Source organism: Solanum dulcamara, chromosome 5 (assembly GCF_947179165.1).
Source record: "Solanum dulcamara chromosome 5, daSolDulc1.2, whole genome shotgun sequence".
NCBI lineage: Eukaryota > Viridiplantae > Streptophyta > Magnoliopsida > Solanales > Solanaceae > Solanum > Solanum dulcamara.
The window spans coordinates 6938126-6957966 of NC_077241.1; the positions used below are offsets into that span (position 1 = coordinate 6938126).

The 19841-nt window shown below is 34.2% G+C and overlaps 1 protein-coding gene and 1 pseudogene across 1 annotated transcript; both read left to right on the plus strand.

Annotated features, from left to right (window-relative positions):
• Nucleotides 1-5958: 5958 nt before the first annotated feature.
• On the plus strand, nucleotides 5959-7418 carry LOC129888945 (F-box protein SKIP19-like). Its single transcript, XM_055964019.1, has 2 exons — nucleotides 5959-6456; nucleotides 6640-7418. Exons 1-2 carry the CDS (start codon nucleotides 6110-6112, stop codon nucleotides 7163-7165), a joined length of 873 nt encoding a protein of 290 aa, XP_055819994.1. The 5' UTR covers nucleotides 5959-6109; the 3' UTR covers nucleotides 7166-7418.
• A 788-nt stretch (nucleotides 7419-8206) lies between these two features.
• On the plus strand, nucleotides 8207-19157 carry LOC129888946 (F-box/LRR-repeat protein At3g03360-like; annotated as a pseudogene).
• The last annotated feature ends 684 nt before the right edge of the window (nucleotides 19158-19841 follow it).

Genomic DNA, 19841 nt, shown 5'->3' on the forward strand with positions numbered 1-19841 from the left:
ATATATTTCTATAAGAAGGAATTGATTTAAGGCTAAATATATTGAGTCATTTACTCGAAATTGAAATTCTCATATCACTATTTTAAAAATAGTTAGTTTTGCTATTCTTTCGCTTCCGCATTAATTTTTATTTACTGTTTTCTCCCTTTCCTTTCTTTTGCCATTTTTTCATGTTCCCGCTACTTCACTAAATTGAAGTTTGTTTGTTTTATTTTCTCCTAGATATTAAATTTTTTCGTCAGATTACTATAGTAGTAATTTATTATATTATTTTGGTGATAAAAAATTTTGACATGGAGAATCTAAAATCAAAAAAGACAATTTGATGCACTAAGTTCCTACCACTATAAAAAAAAGGCCTAAAATCGATTTTAAAAAATCAACCTCAGTTGAGATCGGAAATAACTGACCTCGCAAGCTCAGAATTTCATAAATATTTTTTAAAACAATGGTCCCCCCAAATATTGAATTTTTTAGCACAGAAATTAATAAAACGCAACCTCCGAACGTCGATTTTTTGAATGCAAAAAACTAGAAAGATGCAAACCAGCCACGTAAAGTCGTTTTTTAAAAGTAAAATAAAAATACAAAACCAACCTCCCGAGGTAGATTTTTTTCAAAAAGAAGATTATATTATTATTTTTTCAAAAGAAGGTAAGAATTTCAAAAAAAAAAACTTAAAAATCATCCTCTTGAGGTCATTTTTATTTTTCGATCAAACTTTTTTGAATTATGAGTTGAGATCAATTTTGACATTTTTAGTAGCGTGATATGCGTAGAATCGGACCACAAGAGTGTATTGTATGCCTTACCCTACAATTATGTAAGAAACTATTTTTACATCTCGAATCTGTAATCCCTAGCCATGTCTGAAAATGAATCTCATAAATGGTGTTGATTACAGGGGCAGATTTAAGAAGGTTCAAAGGGTGTCACGTGACATTGCTTAGTCCGGAAAAAATTACTAAATATGCATATATATTGAAAAGGGAAAGGCAGATATAACGGATATATAATTAAGGTGATCACTTCTTAATACAAGTTGTATGTAGTTCAATTGGTTTGATTTTGGAATCTCATAGTTTTGATTGTGTGTTCAAATCTTCTCAATCTTGTTTTGATGCATTTTTTTTTGTTTTTTTTTCATTGACCTTTTCCTAACTATTTTGATACATTTTTTAAAAAATTGATAAAAAATAATTTATATAATTTATGAAATCATGAATAAAAGTTGCTTATTGACCATTTGATGCTTTGTATAAAAAATTATTTAGTATTATTATTTTAAAGAGGTTATTTTGAATACATTTCAAAAAAAGAAAACTCAGTGAGAAAAAGTTATAATATTTTTTAAAAAACCTATAGTATTATATATTATGGTGTTAAATTGTTTATTTATTGTTTCTCATTTTAAAAGGTGATGCTGTCGATGAAAAATTGTGTACGCCACTGATGATGAATATACTTTTCGTGAGCTTCTATGGATTTTTTGTTTATGGAGTTTCGTGAAAAGTCTTCTGATTGGTGTCTATAGGTATATTACGTTGGAGTTTCATGAAAAGTCTTCTGATTATTGTCTATAGGTGTATTACATTAGTTATTTTTTGCTTGCTAGTTATGTTTAGGGTGCGATACAGGGCATAATATGTTCCATTTGGAGTATTTGATTTTTTACACGTTTGAGTTGGTCCATATTTAGTTGCTCCATGTTTAGTTTTGCATTTTCTTGAGTGGCTCTGGTGTATGATGTGGGATCATGCCTTCGGTCGAGGCAGGGCGCGAGAGGTAGGAGCGGGCAATGGGTTAAGGGGTCCTCCAAGCTGAGAATAAGGTCTTGGAACATTGGGACTTTGACGGGTAAGTTCATAGAGGCGATGAAAATCCTTAAGACGAGAAAGATTAGCATAACATGCATCCAGGAGACTAAGTGGGTGGGTGTAACACCCATATTATTCTGACTTAGATAAATCCCAAAAACCAGAGTAAAGTTGAGAAAAACTAAGAAGGGTAGACTGTCGAGTGGCCTATGATTGGGACCTACTACCCGTAGGAGTTCCTTCGAGTGGTATGTGTCGTAGAGTCCTCCAACATTAGCCAATTTTCAGAAGTTCAAACCAGTCTCTACGAGTGGGAGTTACGAGTCGTCAAACATTTTACGACCCGTGGGATCGTTCGTAGACTTACGTGTCACATTCCAATAGCTATTAAAATGTGCATAAGTTTCCACGAGTGGGTCTTACGACCTATAGGACTTGTTATGATCCGTAGAAAAGGGGTTCGTAGACCCCAAGCTCTTCTGGTTGAGTTTGACGAGGGACCTTCCTACGACCCGTAAAAGGATAGTCGCGTACAAATTCTAGTAATTCTATAATTTGGACCATAGTTTCGACGATCGATTTTCTACGGTCGTTGAAGGGCGCGTAGACGGCCCTGACCCAGTTTTAACGAGGGTTAGTTTGGTCTTTTTCCACTTAATTTGGACTTTTTCCACCTTTCCCAAACTTAATCCAAGCCATTTTGGGACTAAAATTAGTCTCTTATCAGTACCCAACATGATTTTTCTCTCATTAACACGTAGAATGAAAAAGAGCTAGGATTCAAGAGTTTCAATCAAAGTCTTCAAATTTCACTTAGATAGTCTTCGTTTCAGGTATGTAAGGCTATCATAATGTTGGACTAAGTTCTTCCGCATGCCCTACTTCTTCATACAGTCAAGTTGAGTTTTGAGTTTAAGTTACAATTTCAATAAAGTGAATTCTTGAGTATCTATATAATTCCTTATTAAGTTCAGTATGTATATTTGAGTATACTTTGATGAGTTGAGTTTTTGAGATTATGGCTTCATGTTTGCATTCAAATGGATCCTAGTTGAGTTTTGCATTAATTATTTTATGCACTGTTTTGAGTTAAAGAATGATTATTTTCATCATTTACTTGAGAAAGAGTTTGAGCATAAGTTGAGTTTGAAAAATCTCTTAATTATTATTTTGAACATGAGTTGAGTTGAGAAGTTTTTAAATTATTATTTTGAGCATGAATATAAATATTTTTAAACATCTATTTTTGAGATTGAGTTGAGAAGTTAATTTATGCTTTTTAATGCATTCCTTGAAGTTGAGATTATATCTACTTTTAAAAAGATCAGATGAGTTGAGAAGAGTTGAGTTTTGAGATACACTCACTTGAGTTACGAGCATAGTAAATTATATTTTTGGGAGTAGTATTGCGCACCGATTTAGGTAAGAGTATATAACAACTCGAACCCTATAAACTACGTAGCCAGCATAGAATATGATCATACTGTTCATTCGGGCGACTCCCCATAGTCCCAAAAGAGGACTTTTATTGGACCCAGAGATGAGTTGTGTCCCTTACCTTGGCAAGGTATTGGACGTCGTGGAAACAACAACAGTTCGTTGTATTTTCACGTAGCTCATAGTGATTGTCGGTTAAGAGAAACTCCCCAAGAGAAAAAAATTATATTTTTATACACTGAGTTACATTTACTTATTCATATCTTTGTAAGCATTATTTTACATATATGCATACTTTATTGAATTGAGCTACTTGAGTTGAGTATCTTGAGTAAGTTTCCTTTCAGCTATTTTACATACCGTACATTTCATGTACTAACGCCATTTGGCTACATCTTTTTATGGTTCAGACACTTGCCCAACTTTAGTGAGACTTCTTTGCATTTAGAGGAGCCCCTGAGTCTTTACATTTTCAGTCTTTATTTACTAGTTTAAGGTAGGCGTGTTCCTATTCCGGTACATGTTCAAAGTCAGTATTTAGAGGCTTCATAGACTAGTTAGACAGTGTTCAGTTTATTCAATTGAATATATTTGAAAATATTTAGTTATGTCTCTTATATATATATATATAGGGAGAGAGAGAGAAGCTTTGAGTTTTAAACTGAGATTGATAAGTTTATTTACACTTATTGTGCTTACTTGAGTATGCTTTCATGAGTAAGTCTTTCGCTTAGTGAGTTAGCCATGCCAAGGGTTCGTTTGAGAATCAACAGTGATTTTTGAGTGCCAGCCACGCCTAAGGTGTAGACTCGAGGTGTTACAATTGGTAGCAAGATTCGAGATGTAGACGGATTTAAGTTGTGGTACTCAAGACGTTCGAGAGATTGAAATGGTGTAAGCATTTTAGTAGATGGGGAGCGTAGGGAGCATGTGGTGGAGGTTATGAGGATCAATGAAAGGGTTATGACGGTTAAGCTAGTCATTGAAGGGCTTACTTTGAACATTAGTAGTGCTTAGACCATCTCCAACCCAACCCTAAAATTTACGCCAAATCTTGATTTGGTGTAAAATTTGGTGATTTGGAGCTCCAAGCCAACACCAAATTTTACACCATTTTGGTGTGTGAATAGTGGTACACCAAATTTGGTATAAAGTAATTCATCACAACAATTCACTTTATTGAATATATTAATATTATTTTATTATACAAAACTTTTAATTAAACATTATATAAATTATATGTTTTAAGTAAATATCTTGTATATTTAATTATTTTTTATGTAATATTTTATAATATTAATTTTAGATATAAGAATTAGCTTTTTTTATAAATTAATTTCTCTATATATTACTTTTTTTAAAAATACAATGTACTTAAAAATAACCGAAAATAATAAACATTCAACAGAGTAATAATAATTTTTTCAATTATGTAATGTTTATTTAATTGTATTTCATTAATGATTTCATTTTTATTTGTATCATCCATTATTAGTTATAATATATAATATTTTCTAGCAATTTATATTATTTAAAAAATTATGGTATAAAATAATGTTATATTAAACGACTATAAAAGAAAATAATATGAATTATATATGGTGAATGTTTTAGAAAGAATTTGTTTTGTGAAATAAGAAAATATAAATGAAATAAGAAATAATAATATAATAATAAAGATGGAGAAAAATATTTCTTTTTGGTTTAAATTTGGTGCAGTGCGTTATAGTTGATTTACACTAAAATAGTGTTGTCACCAAATTTGGTGTAAGATTGGTGTTTGAGTTGAAGATGCCCTTACGCGCCATAAGGCTTAGATGAGGAGGTCCAGAGGTGTTTCTAGGAGAATTTGGATGACTTTAAAGGTCACGTTGGGCCAGCCTGTAACTGTTTTGATGGTGTGCACAGAGGTTTTGGTTTTGGGGTGAGAAATGAATGAGGAGTGTAGCTTCTGAATTTTGTTAAAGCCTTTGAGTTAGTATAGCTAATTCATGCTTCTCAAAAAAAGAGGATCACTCGGTTACTTTCCGTAGTGCGAGGGCCAGAATCCAGATAGATTACTTTCTCCTTAAAAAGGTTGATATAGGTTTTTATAAGGATTGCAAGATTATCTCGAGTGAGAGTTATCCCGAGTGGAATTTTATCACCCAGCATAAACTTTTGATGATGTACTTGGAGATTAAGAGGGAGAAGAAGAAGAAAAAGACTTTGAATAATCACTTGAGGATCAAATGGGAGAGCTTGACTCTAGATCGAGCCGAGGATATGGGAGAGAAGTTAATGGCGAGGGGGGATTGGGGGAGCAGTGGAGATGCAAACTCATACTCCACTTATGAAATTCCACTAGGTATGTTATTGTTGAGTTTCCTGAAAATAATGTTATTTTCTTAATATTTTATTTTAGTAGGTGTATTTGACCAATTTGGGTGTAAGTCTAATTATGCATTTATCATATCGTAATTCAAAAAGATATTTAAAATATATTTTATGAACAAAAAAAAAGCAAGCAAGAAAAGAAATGAAGTAGAAAAGAACTGAATAACTTTTTTTAATCAGATGTCTTCGAAGGGACAACAGAATAAAAAAATGAAGACGGATAAAAATGGGTTAGAATCATTTTACCCGATTCATATTTGACTAAAATCATTTTTATCCATATTTATATGATACTTAGGTAGATGAATTAGAATTCAGTCCATTTTTAATTTGCTCCACCCTTATTTTAAACCAAACCATCCAAACAAGGTGTAAAGGGGCAACGGCTCCTTTGTTTTCTGCTACTTCAAAAGCATCCACTCATATCCAATTTCTTCTTCACAGCCCCCAGTTTCCAACTCAAACCCTAGAACAATACAATGAACAGAAAGGGAAAAGTAAAAGGTAAAAGCAACAGCCGGCCTGTGGTGAAAAAGCCGCCATGGGTGGAACTTCCCGAAGGTATATGGACGAATATACTACACAGGCTTGGTGCTGTAGAGATACTGGAGACAGCTGAGAAAGTGTGCAGTAAGTGGAGGCGAGTGTGTAAGGATCCTTCAATGTGGCGAGTCATTGACATGTGGAACCTTGGAGACCTCTCTGAAATGGATTACGACTTAGAGGTAATGTGCCGACATGCTGTTGATCGCAGCCAAGGTGAAGTCGTTGATATCAATTTGCAGTACTTTGCCACTGGTGAGTTGCTTGAGTACATAGCTGAAAGGTAATTTCTTTACCCAAATTTTAGGCATCCATTGTGTTTGTTTGTTTTCCCCAATAATTTTTTTTTTTTGCGTTGCAAGGGTACCATATTGTTTCATTCTGTGGTATAATTCCACTGATTTTTTGTTTTAGGGATTGTGGTTGGTAATCTGCCATTTAATTCATGTATGCTTTTGTCCACCAGATCAGGAAAACTGAAAAGACTTAGCATTGCATGTTGCTATGGTATGGTATGTGAGAGCTTGGTTGAAGTAGTTCAAAAGCTCCCATTGTTAGAGGAGCTGAGTTTGACACACACAGACATCACGATAGAAGGCATTGAAGCTCTTGGACGCTCTTGCCCACGGTTGAAGTCGTTTGAACTAAATAACTCATTGTATATGGGATCAGGTGATTACTTTGATAACGAAGATGTAAGAAATGAAGAGGCTCTAGCTATTGCTAAAAACCTTCCTACCTTGCACCACCTTCAACTCATTGGAAACAGGATGACAATTAACGGCGTCGAGGCTATTCTTAATAATTGTCCTCATCTTGTATCACTTGACTTACGGCTGTGCAGATATGTTATCCTCAACAAAGTCTTGAGTAATAGAATTTCTGGGCAGATTAAAGATCTGAAGCATCCTCACGACTTGCTCGCAGATCTTGAATTTTCGTTTGAGGCTCGTGGGGAGGATGATGAAGTTCAGATGGCTGATGATTACTGACTACTAGTGGCCGCGTTTCTAGCATTAGCCTCATTTCTGAAGTCGCAAACACTTTGGGTCATTGGATTATGAGCAGTTCTTCAGATGTCCGCGGTGATAAGTAATATTAGGAATATTTTCTGTTATGATCCCTCCTCTTCTTGTATTGATGTTTTCGTTAAAGATTTCCTTGGGACTAAGATCCTAAAGAAATCAAGATGTAATGACTATGTAGTGTTATTATCGGAGAATCATAGTAGCTCAGTTGGTTGACTAGCTGAACTCTCACCTTTGTCGTGAGGGTTCGATTCCCCACCTTGTAAGCCTCCCCCCCAACCCAATCATTTCCCCTTCCCCTACGCCCAATTTTGGAAAAAAATATTTAAAAAATGTAGTGTTTTATAAAAATTTTCCTTTTTGCCAAGATAAAAAATGTGTAAAATTCTTGACTTATTGGAATATCTGTGGTGAAATTGACATTTCTTCTCATGATGTATGACTTTTCTTTTGGGCTGATTCAAAAAGATAACACCTTTTTTATATGGCATAATACATAAACATACCTTTTTATTTGGCCCCAGCTGGCATTTATAGCCACCAACTTTGGGCACATTTATGTATTATGCCTATAAAATATTGTAGATAGAGCTGCCTCTGTCAGCAGTTGAGTAGAAGCCAGTTGAATGCCTGACTGAGCCTTTTGCCACTTTAAATACCTTATTTGGTCATGTATGTGAACTAAAGATGACTAAATCTTAACAAATTAGTTGTCATGTTCTTTTCCTTGATATTTCTCGACTGGCCCTGTAGTTAGCCTCTGTGAATTGATTGCAGATAGTATATTTAAAAGTTGGCAAAAGCAGAAAAAATGCATTAGGACAGCAAATGAACTATCAAAAGGAAATGCATAATTTGTAGGACTACTAACTGAGAAACTTATATACAGTATTATTAACATGATGGAATATGAATATGGAAGGAGAGAGTGTCTGCTGTATGTTTGCTTTTGTTCTTATGCAAAATTGACTCTTAGGTTGTTTTCGGTTTACTTGAAAACTTGACTAGTCTTCTTTAATTTTGCAATCATTTTCTTTTGTGGGATTTTGGGCTCTTTCCATAATTTGCTTTGGATTTTTGAGATATTTGTCTTTTTGGGTTGACAAATTCTTGGTGAGGAGATTGGTTTCTCCTGGAGTTCTCCTCACCAAGAAACGCGCTAACCTGTATTACTCAAATAGCATTGAGAGTTTCTGAATAGTATTAGAGTATACTGGTCGTCCAATATATTATATGAGCTTCGTGGAGTATAGATCCCCTTGATATGAAATCTGGTGCAATTCTCACAGCATCTATAGTATAATCTCTTTCCGAATCAAGAAGATCTCTAGGCCAAGGCGTCCGATCCCGTTGCACGTATCTCATGTCAACCTGTTACAGAGCCTGATGAGGCTGCAAAACTTTTTGGGTGCCCTTTACCCGCTCAGAAGTCGAAGCCTGGAAGTTGTTGCCATGCCAAGGACGAAAGGTAACTTTGCTTATTGAAGTTTAACTAATTATTCCTTGTAATCCCTATTGTCAAGTTAGAATGTTAATGTCCAAGAGATAGTTGTATTTTACTGGGGAACTTAGTCCTCATGCTAGCAATGGAACCACACACGTCTATCTTAATGTCCGAGAGATAACTAGTGTCCTTTGTGATGACTCAAACTAGTCAAAGGTTCTAAACAATTTTTTTTGGGTTTTTCTTCAATTAGATTCACAAGAAGAGAAATTGAATTACATTGGCACGTGTCTTGTATATATTAGGATTTTATTTCATTTCTAAGGTTCCAAGTACAATCAATTAGCTTCATGATTTTGAACATATGCAGTATGAACATCCTAACCAGTGCATCTATTCCTTGAACTATTTTATAGGTTGAAGCATTTCTCTGGTTGACTACTAGATGCCATTGCGACGAGATATTTAGATGCATTTATAACTGCAGCAACAAATTAATATTCCCCCCAGTCTTAGTTGAATTAAGTTGTCAAATAGAACTCTTTAGAGCATGTAGTTACATAAGAACATTTTGCATCGAATATATCAAATGTTGTTTTAACTAACTAGTTTTATCTGAGTTAGACCATATTTCGTTGATATGCTGTTTGCCTTCTAGACAGTGTTCTCATGCATCAGTTATATACTGTTACAAAGATTGATATGACTTTCTCCTCAATATTTCTACTTATAACTTATTCTCTTTTAAGTAATTTTACCAAAGTAATTATAGAATCTTTAGTACACCTACTAATGGATTGATTCTCAATTTGATTTATGCTAATGGCTAACAACTGCAAAAGATGGAAAATGGATACTGAACTTATGGCTTTCTTTTTGTTTTCTGCTTGTAGGCTGTTGAGGTATCAAGCAATGGGTATGAACCTTCAGAGCGAGATATCTCCCAATGAAACCTTTCAAAACAATCTAGAAGCTCCTGCACCACCTCTCACTAGGTAACCTGTAACCATTCTTGTTGAAACTGTTTTTTTTTTTTTTTTGAAACTGGTAACCTCTTTTAGTAGGTCAGTTACAGTTCTTGGGGTTTGTTGAAGTGTGTGACCATATAATCTTTTAGAGGGAGCACACTTTTATTATTTAATTATATTCTCAAATGTTAAATGATATTATCGTCAATTCACTGTTGTAAGTAGTTAGTCTAAATGGCACAATTAACAAGCATATTTTCTCTTAGAAGAGAACTAAGGGGTCATAAATGGCAGTTGAGATGGTGTGTTGTTGTGTGCTGTGGGTTTTCCTGGAGGGAAGAAACGACAGGTGTACTATTGAAGGAAAAGCAGAAGCCATTCGTGACTGAAATTACTTTTTGGTGCGAACTAACTGAAATCTGTTAATGAAGATATTGCTGTACTATTGAAGGAAAAGCAGAAGCCATTCGTGACTGAAATTACTTTTTGGTGCGAACTAACTGAAATCTGTTAATGAAGATATTGCTGTGATAGATGTTACCTTCAGGACTAGCCTGAGTTGTATATAGATTTTGTACTCACAGTGCATGGGTTTGGTGCTCAGCCAGTTATATTAGTAGAATCTTCTTTACATATTGAAAAGAAGAAAACATTATGCTAGTAGTTAGGTAATTAAGAGGTCCAGAAAGGGACCATTAATCCAGGAAAGGAATCCTTCCCTAGTCCTTGTCACGATCCGAGACTACCTCCTAGTCGTAACATGGTGCTTAGATCCACAGGTGACTCTAAACTAACCCATGGACTTGCATGACACTAAGATGAATATAAATAACAATTGAAAATAACTGATGCGAGTGCTAAATCTGAAAGGTGTATTAACTCTAAAACACTAAATGGATAAGCGGAAAAATATTTGAACAAATCATAAAGCTGAGAATACTATCTGACAGTCTGAAAGGCCTCTACTAAGACAAGTTGCTAGACAAGCCCCTAACTAACTCTAACTGTCTAAAACTGAAAGACTAAATAACTGAAAGGGAAAAGTTCTTGATTTACCCCTCAACCTTGTCATTTAGAGCTACTATACCCTCCGTTATGAAAATGGCTCATATATATCCCCTACCGTTACAAAAGTGGCATATATATATCCCCTACCGTTACAAAAATGGCTCACATATACCCTTTTCATCTAAAGAAAGTGAAAAAATAACTTTTTTTTTGATTTTTTAGAAAAATTCATGTATGGGGTATTTTTTTTGAGAAAGTAAAAAAAATATCCATACATGAATTTTTTTATAGAAAAGTTTGGGGTATATTTAATCTTTTTCACACATGAATAATTTTTTGACTTTTTTGATTATCATTATTTGAGTTTCTAATTCTTATTTTATTTTTTCTTTCATTCTTTAGTGTAAAAACAAGAGAAATAAAAATATTGAAGTGATTGGAAAAAAGAGAAAAAAGTAAGAAAAAAATTTAAAAATAAATTATGTGTGAGAAGGATCAATATACCATTATATGTATTATTTTTTTAATAAAAAACGTTAAAAAATAAATTTAAATTTAATTATTTCACTTTCGTTAGAGGGAAAGGGTATGTGTGAGCCATTTGTGTAACGGTAGGGATACATATGAGCCACCTTCATAACGAGGGGCATATCAGCTCTGAATGACAAAGTTGAGGGGTATATCCGGCCCTTTTCCCTAACTAAAATAAACCTATGTTGTTCGGACTCTTCAAAAAGGTCAACGGTTGCGTGTGTGATTCTCTAAAAGTAGTGTATTTTTGGAGAATCCGACACGGGTGCGGCATCGAAAGTGAAGAGTTGCACAACTTAGAAATAAATATGGGGGTTGTCCTTGAAAGATGAGGACTCATCAACACTGCTGCTGAGCTGATTGGAAATCATACTAATCGCGAGCTGGATTCTGCACGTGTGAACTTTTATTATAAAAATAATGTAGCGCATGAATGTGTGCGGTCAGTACTTTGATTGTACTGAGTATGTGAGATATGCACCACAATTCTAATAAGCTGAATATGATAAATATTTTGCGAGGTGTTACAGTCCAACACTATAAAGATAAATATATTTAAAGTTCGGTATGACATCTATTATTTAGAAATATGATAATAGAAAGATAAAAGGTGGAAAAGTTTCTGGACTAGATGACATAGACTAATTTCATTTTAATGCTTAGGACCAGTAAGTGCAACTACATTATCTGTGTACAAAACACATGTTACCTATGTACTCATCAAAGGTGAGACGGACTAATCTCATTTTAATGGTTTAGGGCTGACAATTCTAACTACATTGATGGAGCCAGCCTCCTGAAAATCATATGTGCTTAAAAGGTGTATTTTTTGTTGGAAATTCATGGAGGAAAACACTCTTACTCAAATTCTTTCTGAAGACAAGTGGAGGAAATGATTCTTTTTAACTTCACTCTACTTACGTACATAATCAATCATTCTCTATGAAAACAAGTGGACTTCTACCAACTTAAGTTGCATAAAATACTTCAAAAAATAGGTTTTTTTATAGGAATTCTTCTATAATGAACCTAGACTAATTCATGCATCTAATTTAACCCAAGAAATTCTTTTCATCTTTCTTAATTCATGAATAAAACAATGCCTGTAACTAAGACTAATACATCAACCTTACTGATTCATGAATTAATACAATTTATGTATCACAAAAATATTAAAAAGTTTTTCTCCGTCCAAGACAAGATTCACATTTCAACATCACTTTCCAACATTTAGGATTTTAGGTACATGATTTTAGGTCCCGCTAGATTGGTGATATGCTCAAGATACAATATCCGATGATGTAACGCGATTGTATGCAAATATAGTAACCCAAACAAGGTTGGGGTTGAATCCCATAGGGAATAGGGCAAAAACAGATTTACTATTTGGACGATTTTCAGATTTATAGTCAATTTCTATTCCGTAAAGATTGAAGACAATTTGTATAGCTAAAGCTGAGATTGTAGCAAGTAAATAAGAGTGTTAATTATGATATTAAAACACTATAGGTTGTGTCCCTACCATGAATTACTTTGTCGGTTTTCATGCAATTACAAATAATCGGGTTCTGTCCCTATACTATCGCTCAATCTTTTTCAAGAGCTGAACGATTATCTTCATTTGATGCTTCCACAACTATATGAGTTATTTAAATAAGCGAGAGTGATTATGCCAAGTAAATTCTATTATTCCAAATACAAATTTATCAAACGAGGGTTAGCGGGCGACGAATTCATGCAAAGCTTGTTCTATCAAATTCTAACACGATTCAAGTCAAAAATCAAGATACTATGGTGTAGGTTAATGTTTGCGACCAGATAAATACCCGCCCCTTTGACAGCAATTCCTGCACTTGACGTCGGGAATGCCGTGTCCAGCGCACTTGACCACTGCGATCGATCCACTACTCAATCCAGAAACAAGATTGGACGTTATCCCGGTTCGTCTCCATTTTTGTGAAACTATTCCTCAAGCAAGGCAGCCGATAAGTCATCGAAGGGTTTGTGCTAGCTGCTCTACGCGGATACGATCTTTCCTTACTGAACAGCTTCCCCAGATCATGTTACAATTAGAGTTGCGGAGATAGAGAAAGCTCATTCTCCTTTAATAGCACGATTCCGGCTTCATGCAGGCGAGTTGCAGCCTGCAATCCGAACTGAGGACGGGTTTTTGGGGTTAGCTCACCCTCGCGGGATCGCGACCCTTTGTCCCGGCCAGCTTTTTTTATGGCATCATCCGGGTTTTCAAGACGCCTACTTCTATTCGCCAAGCCCACCCCGCAGCAACCTCCCAACGAAGCCAACATAATGAGAAGAAGTTTGATTTCTTATAACCCTAATATCATGCAACACACAAAAACCTTATGAACTTTACAAGCTCTTTGGATTTCACAACCACAATAGAGGATTTAGCTGAAAGTAAAACAACAAGAATATAAGTTAAGAAAATTCATAAATTACTTTGAGTATTAAATCTTGAAAGAATAATTATATTCGTTGTTCAAGAAACTAGAAAGAGGAGAACCTTGGAACTTGTCCAAAATTGGGCGACCGAAACTAAAATAAACTAAATTGCTGACTCTTTTCAAAAGAAACCTAATTTGTCTATTTATAATGGTCCATACAGATGAAATCTTAAAAGTATCAAATTGTTCCCCTGACGTGATTTGCAACGCAATCTACATCCTTCAATTAACTTACGGCCTTCAAATCCTCCGTCAATTGTTTTCTAGGGTTTCTGGACTCACGTTGTGAATTGACTGTGGGCATGAACTGTTTCACGGTGCCGTGCTGTCGATTCCGATGAAGACTTCTTCGACAACTAGCTGGTATGATTCTATTTCTCAATTTTCCACTAGTGTAACTCCGAGAAACTAACGATCGGGATTTCGAACAATGATTTTAGTGAGCAATTAACTATTTACCATTTTCAACAGATTGAGCTTCAAAGGAAGCTAATATCACTGTTAGAAAATTACAAAGTAGTAAATCAGTCCCCAAAATACCAGGTATGTGTACCAACCAAACTTCCCAAAATTGGGATTTATCTCTATTTTTGATAAACTGTTTGCTGATTAATGAACTTGAAACTGAAACGAATGATTCTTTGTTGACGATTTGAGTCCTAATTGCTCTCTGCCGTGTCGTGAACTCCAAAAATTGTTGTTCTGACACTTCTTAATTCTTATGCTTGCTACTTGTGATTTGTCCATGTCGAATATTTTCCTACCTTCTGCTGGTATGTCCTGTACACTATGATAAGGAAAGGTACCTGCAAAATGAACAACTAAGTTGGTTAAATAGTCTGTCCACTGATTTGCTTCCCTGCAAACATGCTTCACTGTTATGTTTCCCTTTTCCATCATCCCTTTTATGCTCGGGATTTCTAATGAAATGCTCCAAGGTACTTCCCACTTTCCATCCAATACTTTCTTCATAAAATCCTGAATTTTACGACCAAAAAATAAGAACTTTCGTTTGAAAAGAATAAGATCAATATGGAGCTCAAAATGCTTGGAACCAGGAGATAATATACCTGAGGAAGACGATTGAAGAGCTTCAAGCTTGGGGGAGAAGAGAAATCGACCGGAGAGATTGAGAGCTTGAAAGAGAAAAGAGCATGAATAAAAGTTGAATCTTTTAAGAGAGAATTTTTTTTCACTATTTCTTTTTTAGGAGAATAGAAAGGGATTCAAGTATATTTTAATAGATTTAATATCCCCCAAACTCTTTAAAATTATACAAGAACCCGATCCCACTTTTTCTCATTTTTCTAGGCCTTAAAATGAAAAATAAATAATGGAAAAAGAAATTGAGTCGGCATTTTGCAGATTGAGTTTTAAAAATTTCCCCTTTGTCAAATCTTCTTGTTAATGTAACAGTATTAAATAATGAATAACGCCATAAAAATAAGTAGTAAAAGAGGAAAAATAAGTAAAAAAAAATCAAAGTAAAAATATAGAATTGTAAGACTTATTTGAATTGAATAATGAATGAATTTCAAGCAGTAGATAAAAGTTTTAAAATATAATTAAATATTTGATGTATCAATTTTAATTAAATAAAAATTAACCAAAACTTTCATATTGAAAATAAAATGGAAAGTAAAATCATTTATCATATCATATTCTCATTCTTTTTGCAAATGCAAACCGAAGAGATATGCACGACATATAGGAAAATGGAGTTGAATAGCTAAAAAAGTACTTTATCTAATTTTAAATAATTATAACTCTAGAATGTATTGTATGTGAAATTTGATGTTAAAAGTATGTAATTAAATAGTTATTTGACATGATAAATGAAAATTATTAATTCCATAAGTGTCTATTCAAATATTATATGTGAATTTTATTGACAATTTGGAGATAATAGTTCAAAGAGGTAGTGCTTATAGTTTATCAGATCTTAAAGATCTCTAGTTTGTTGTGGTTTAAATAAGCATGTGAATTTGTTCTCAAGATTTTTAGAATAATTTTAATGGTTCATTACATATCTGTATGTATGAATAAGTTCTTTCTAAATCTAAACATTTCCTATTATTCACATGATGATGATGATGAATTTACGACTAAATTGCATTTTCTACCGCAATTTTCCTCTACTAACCAAGTGATGCAAGCTCGGTCAGTTTGAAATAAATCTATTATATTTATGTTTCTTTATAGTTCCATTTTTAAGCAAATGTAGTATCTACAAACTTAAGTGATGAAATTTATAGGAAACAACATGAGGATTTATGGATGCTTAATTATTATTTCTATTTTAATGGAATTGATCTTTAATAATTATCCTTGCTTACGTAATTTACGTATATTGTTTCTCTATATTAATTTATGCAATAGGAGTTTATATTTTATATGTTATAATTGATAATCAATTAATGTTTCCATGTATATGTAATAATTCTATAAAACTTGCCTATTTATGTTTTTTTCCCCAACTATATATTTGCTCAAGGGAAATCAGCCCAAATTACAGATCACTTACCCAAATTCCTCTGACAATCAACATCTCCACAAACCTTCCACCTCGAAGGCATAGTAGCAGTTGTACTCCATGAAAATGCACAGGAAAATCATGGAGGGAGAAGACCGACTTAGCAATTTGCCCGACTCAATCCTACTTCACATCCTCTCTATGTTGCCGAACAATAAAGAAATTGTGAGAACTAGTGTATTGGCTGAACGATGGCAGTTTCTTTGGAAATATGTTCCAACATCACTTGATTTCAACTTCCCAGTCAGTGACAGCGAAAAGGACACTCTTGATTACCTAGTTTCTATCCCCAGAGAACTTTATTATTGGAGGTCTTGCGAGAAAATTCGGAAATTCAGGGTGTGGCGTCTTAAGTATGAGGAGCGTTTTGCTAAAGATGTTGATATATGGGTACATTTTGCTACCAAACTTGCTAAAGTTGAAGATTTTGAACTTGGACTTTTTACAAATCACCGAAGATATGAGTTTCCCCAGTTTGCATATAAAAATGCGTCGTTGAGGAATTTGGTTTTATGGAACTGCCAATTGAATCCTTCTGGCAGTGTTAACTGGAGTAGTCTTGTTTCTCTTTCAATTGTTTACATAGAATTCACAGATGGTGTCATGGAAAAGGTATTATCTGGTTGCCCTAACTTGGAGTGCTTGGAATTGGAAAATTTTTGGGGCGTACATCGTTTGGAAATCAGCTCTGTGAAGCTGAGAGAATTGATTATATGTGACTATTACAATAAGAATCATGACCTTTGGCTCGAATTATTAGCCCCCCATATTCAAGAATTGCAAATTTTGGGGTTGTGCAGTGAGATACGAATCATAAATGTGGCATCACTTGTTACTTCAAGGCTTTTTTTAAATTTTAATTTTGAGGATGGAGAACACAACTTGGAGAAGGAATTTCGGTGTTTCAAGGAACTTCTTCACAACGTTGCCCATGTCGAGAATCTTACCTTGGGATCCTGGTGCATCGAGGTTTATGGTTTATTCAACCTCTTCACTATCCAAAATTCAGAATCCTTTTTTAGGGACTTTTTATTTGCTATTGAATCATCACTCTAGTAACATTGATAGTGTCACTACTTAGGATAATCTAAGTTGAAACAAGATCTTTTGAACAAAGTTTTGGATGATTAACTGTGAGAATAAAGAGTTTGCAATTTATAGAAAAACATGTAAAACTATTAAGTCATGTTGATGGGCTTTCCCAAGTGTTCAAAGCTCCATCTTTGGATTCTCAAACCACCATATGTGGCAAAACAAAGTCGTATAGTCAAAGTTGTTTTTATGAATTATTCAGCAATTTGCATTTCATTCATTAAGCCATATTTCCTTGTTTTGACATATTTTGATTTATCTATTTTGTTTGTAAGTGCTTGTCCATCTTGGAGTTTAAAGGGTGGCAGTTTCCACCATCAAGCCGGAAATTCTTAGAACTTGGTGTGGAATTTGAACAGTTGGACTTCCCTGGAATTTGCTGCTTTCTACAGAGCTCACTAGATCTTGAGACATTGGTTATTGACTGGTACGATGTTGAACCTAGAGTAAGTTTCTTTTTGACCTTTGTATTTGTTACTTCCATGTTATTCATGTCAAACAACTATTAGTGGGGTAAGAAGATGATATATTTAACATTTCTGATCTTAAGTACTTCTTTTAAATTTAGACCCTCCTGGCAGTTCAAAAAAAGTAGGACTTGTATCAGTTCAATTCTCAAGTATAGAGTAGATTAAGGAGGTCCCAATCTTTGACAAAAGTGTAGGAGATAAGCCTCTAATGTATAAACAAAACAAGGACTTCCATTTGCAATTTGAAATATAACTAGCTTACGTACTTAATCTTCTTTTCAACAATACCTTCTAACTTGTGGAGATGGTTCCCGTGTACATTGTTTCCACAAGAACTAAAACGGAGAAAAAAGTGAGACTAGTAACATGTGAGCTGACTGAAGGATCAAGCTGGGAAGTTCATCTTGTTGCATTATTGGAGATAAGCTTGGGCTTTCTTTCCAATTATGAAGGAAAAGAGCTTCCATGTGTCAACCCTTTAAGTTCCCTCTAGCTTCTCTTCATAGTTCGTTTCAGTTTAAAATGTTGTATCTGCATCCACTAGGTGATTGTATCCAACTAAAGAATTAGCCACACAATTGGCTTCTCCGTCACCTCGAATTATGAGTCAACTCTTTAATCTTTTCAATAATAGGTTCATATTTCCAAGAAGGTTTTGCAACTCGCTTGAAATTCACCATAAGTAAAGAGTCGGCTTCCACCCAAATGCTTCTAATACGATGTTCAGGATACCATTTAAGACCATAGGGAAGTGCAAAGGCTTCAGTCATGTTTTTTGTTCAAATTCTGCTTTTCTAGTCTCAAAAGTTTAGGACTTCTCTTTGTTAAATCTGTTGCAGTTGCGTGCTTATTAGTTCTTTTTTCTTGTAAGAAGTTCAGATGAACTTTTTTGTTCTCTCAATTTAATTTTCTTCATAAAATAGTTCAGTGTGTGTGTTGCTTTGATTTGTCACTATCAAATAGACCATATGAGTAATTTTTTTGTAGTTGTTGCTAAAAGATGTTTAACAGGTGATGGTACTTGCCTTAATGTGTGAGGTAAGAAGATCAGATGCTTTGAAACATCTTTTTATTGTTCCTTGAATTGAAAAGTCATCATCTTTTTATTTTATCCACAAGCAACTCCTTGATTTCCTGCTTCCATCCAAGGAGAATAATTGGTTAATATAGTTGCATTCTTTCCTACAGGAGTTGTTGTCAAGGTACACAAATGAGGACGAACAGATCAGGAAGTTTGAGACACATCATTTTAACGGCTCATTTCGACATCTGAAGACCATTGAGATCCGTAACTTTAATGGATCGATTATGCCATTGGTAAAATATTTGCTCAAGCATGCAACTGTGCTAGAAAAGTTTGACATTCGCGTCTAAGATCCTCTCCGCTCACTTCAGTTGTCTTTTCTTATGATAACTTTTTGGGCCCTTATCGTTTGTCTTTAATCACCACATACTTAAACATCTATAACTTTATGTTTGAAACTGGCCAGTTTGAGCTGTTAGAAAAGGCTTGGATTGCACTTGTCAATATCCAAGGAGTTATTAATAGTTCTTCATGTTTAAGTAACAATGTGTTCATTATCTAATGATCATGTAAGAAAGCTTGCTCTACTATTTCGTAATTTTTATACATTTTGCTAAATCCTAACCCTGTTTTTTATACTAGGAAAATTTAAGGTTGAAAACCAATTTGCCAAAATATATACTCTCCCACCACTTTTTGCACAAGTAGAATAGGTGTTTAGGAGATTGCTTTCTCCTGGAGTTCTCCTTACAAAGGAAGGTGCTAACCTGATTACTCGATAACATTAGAGTTTCTCAGAAGTATCAATATATATTACTGTATGAGCTTCGTAGTGTTATATATGTTCACAATCCTCCTAAAATCCTTCTCTTTTTTTTCACATTTGAAAATGATAAAGTGAATAAGCTCACATACATGCTGTTAATCAAATTTTTTTGTTCAAAATCCTTTAAAATTTGTATTTGGGCCTTGTAAAAATAAGTTCTTTTTTTTTTTCTTCATCAATTATCTCTATTTTCACGTGGAATATCATCAAAAGAATCACATCCACTTAGATTCAAACCCTCCAGAAGCATGTTACAATATGCACTAGAAATCATCTCAC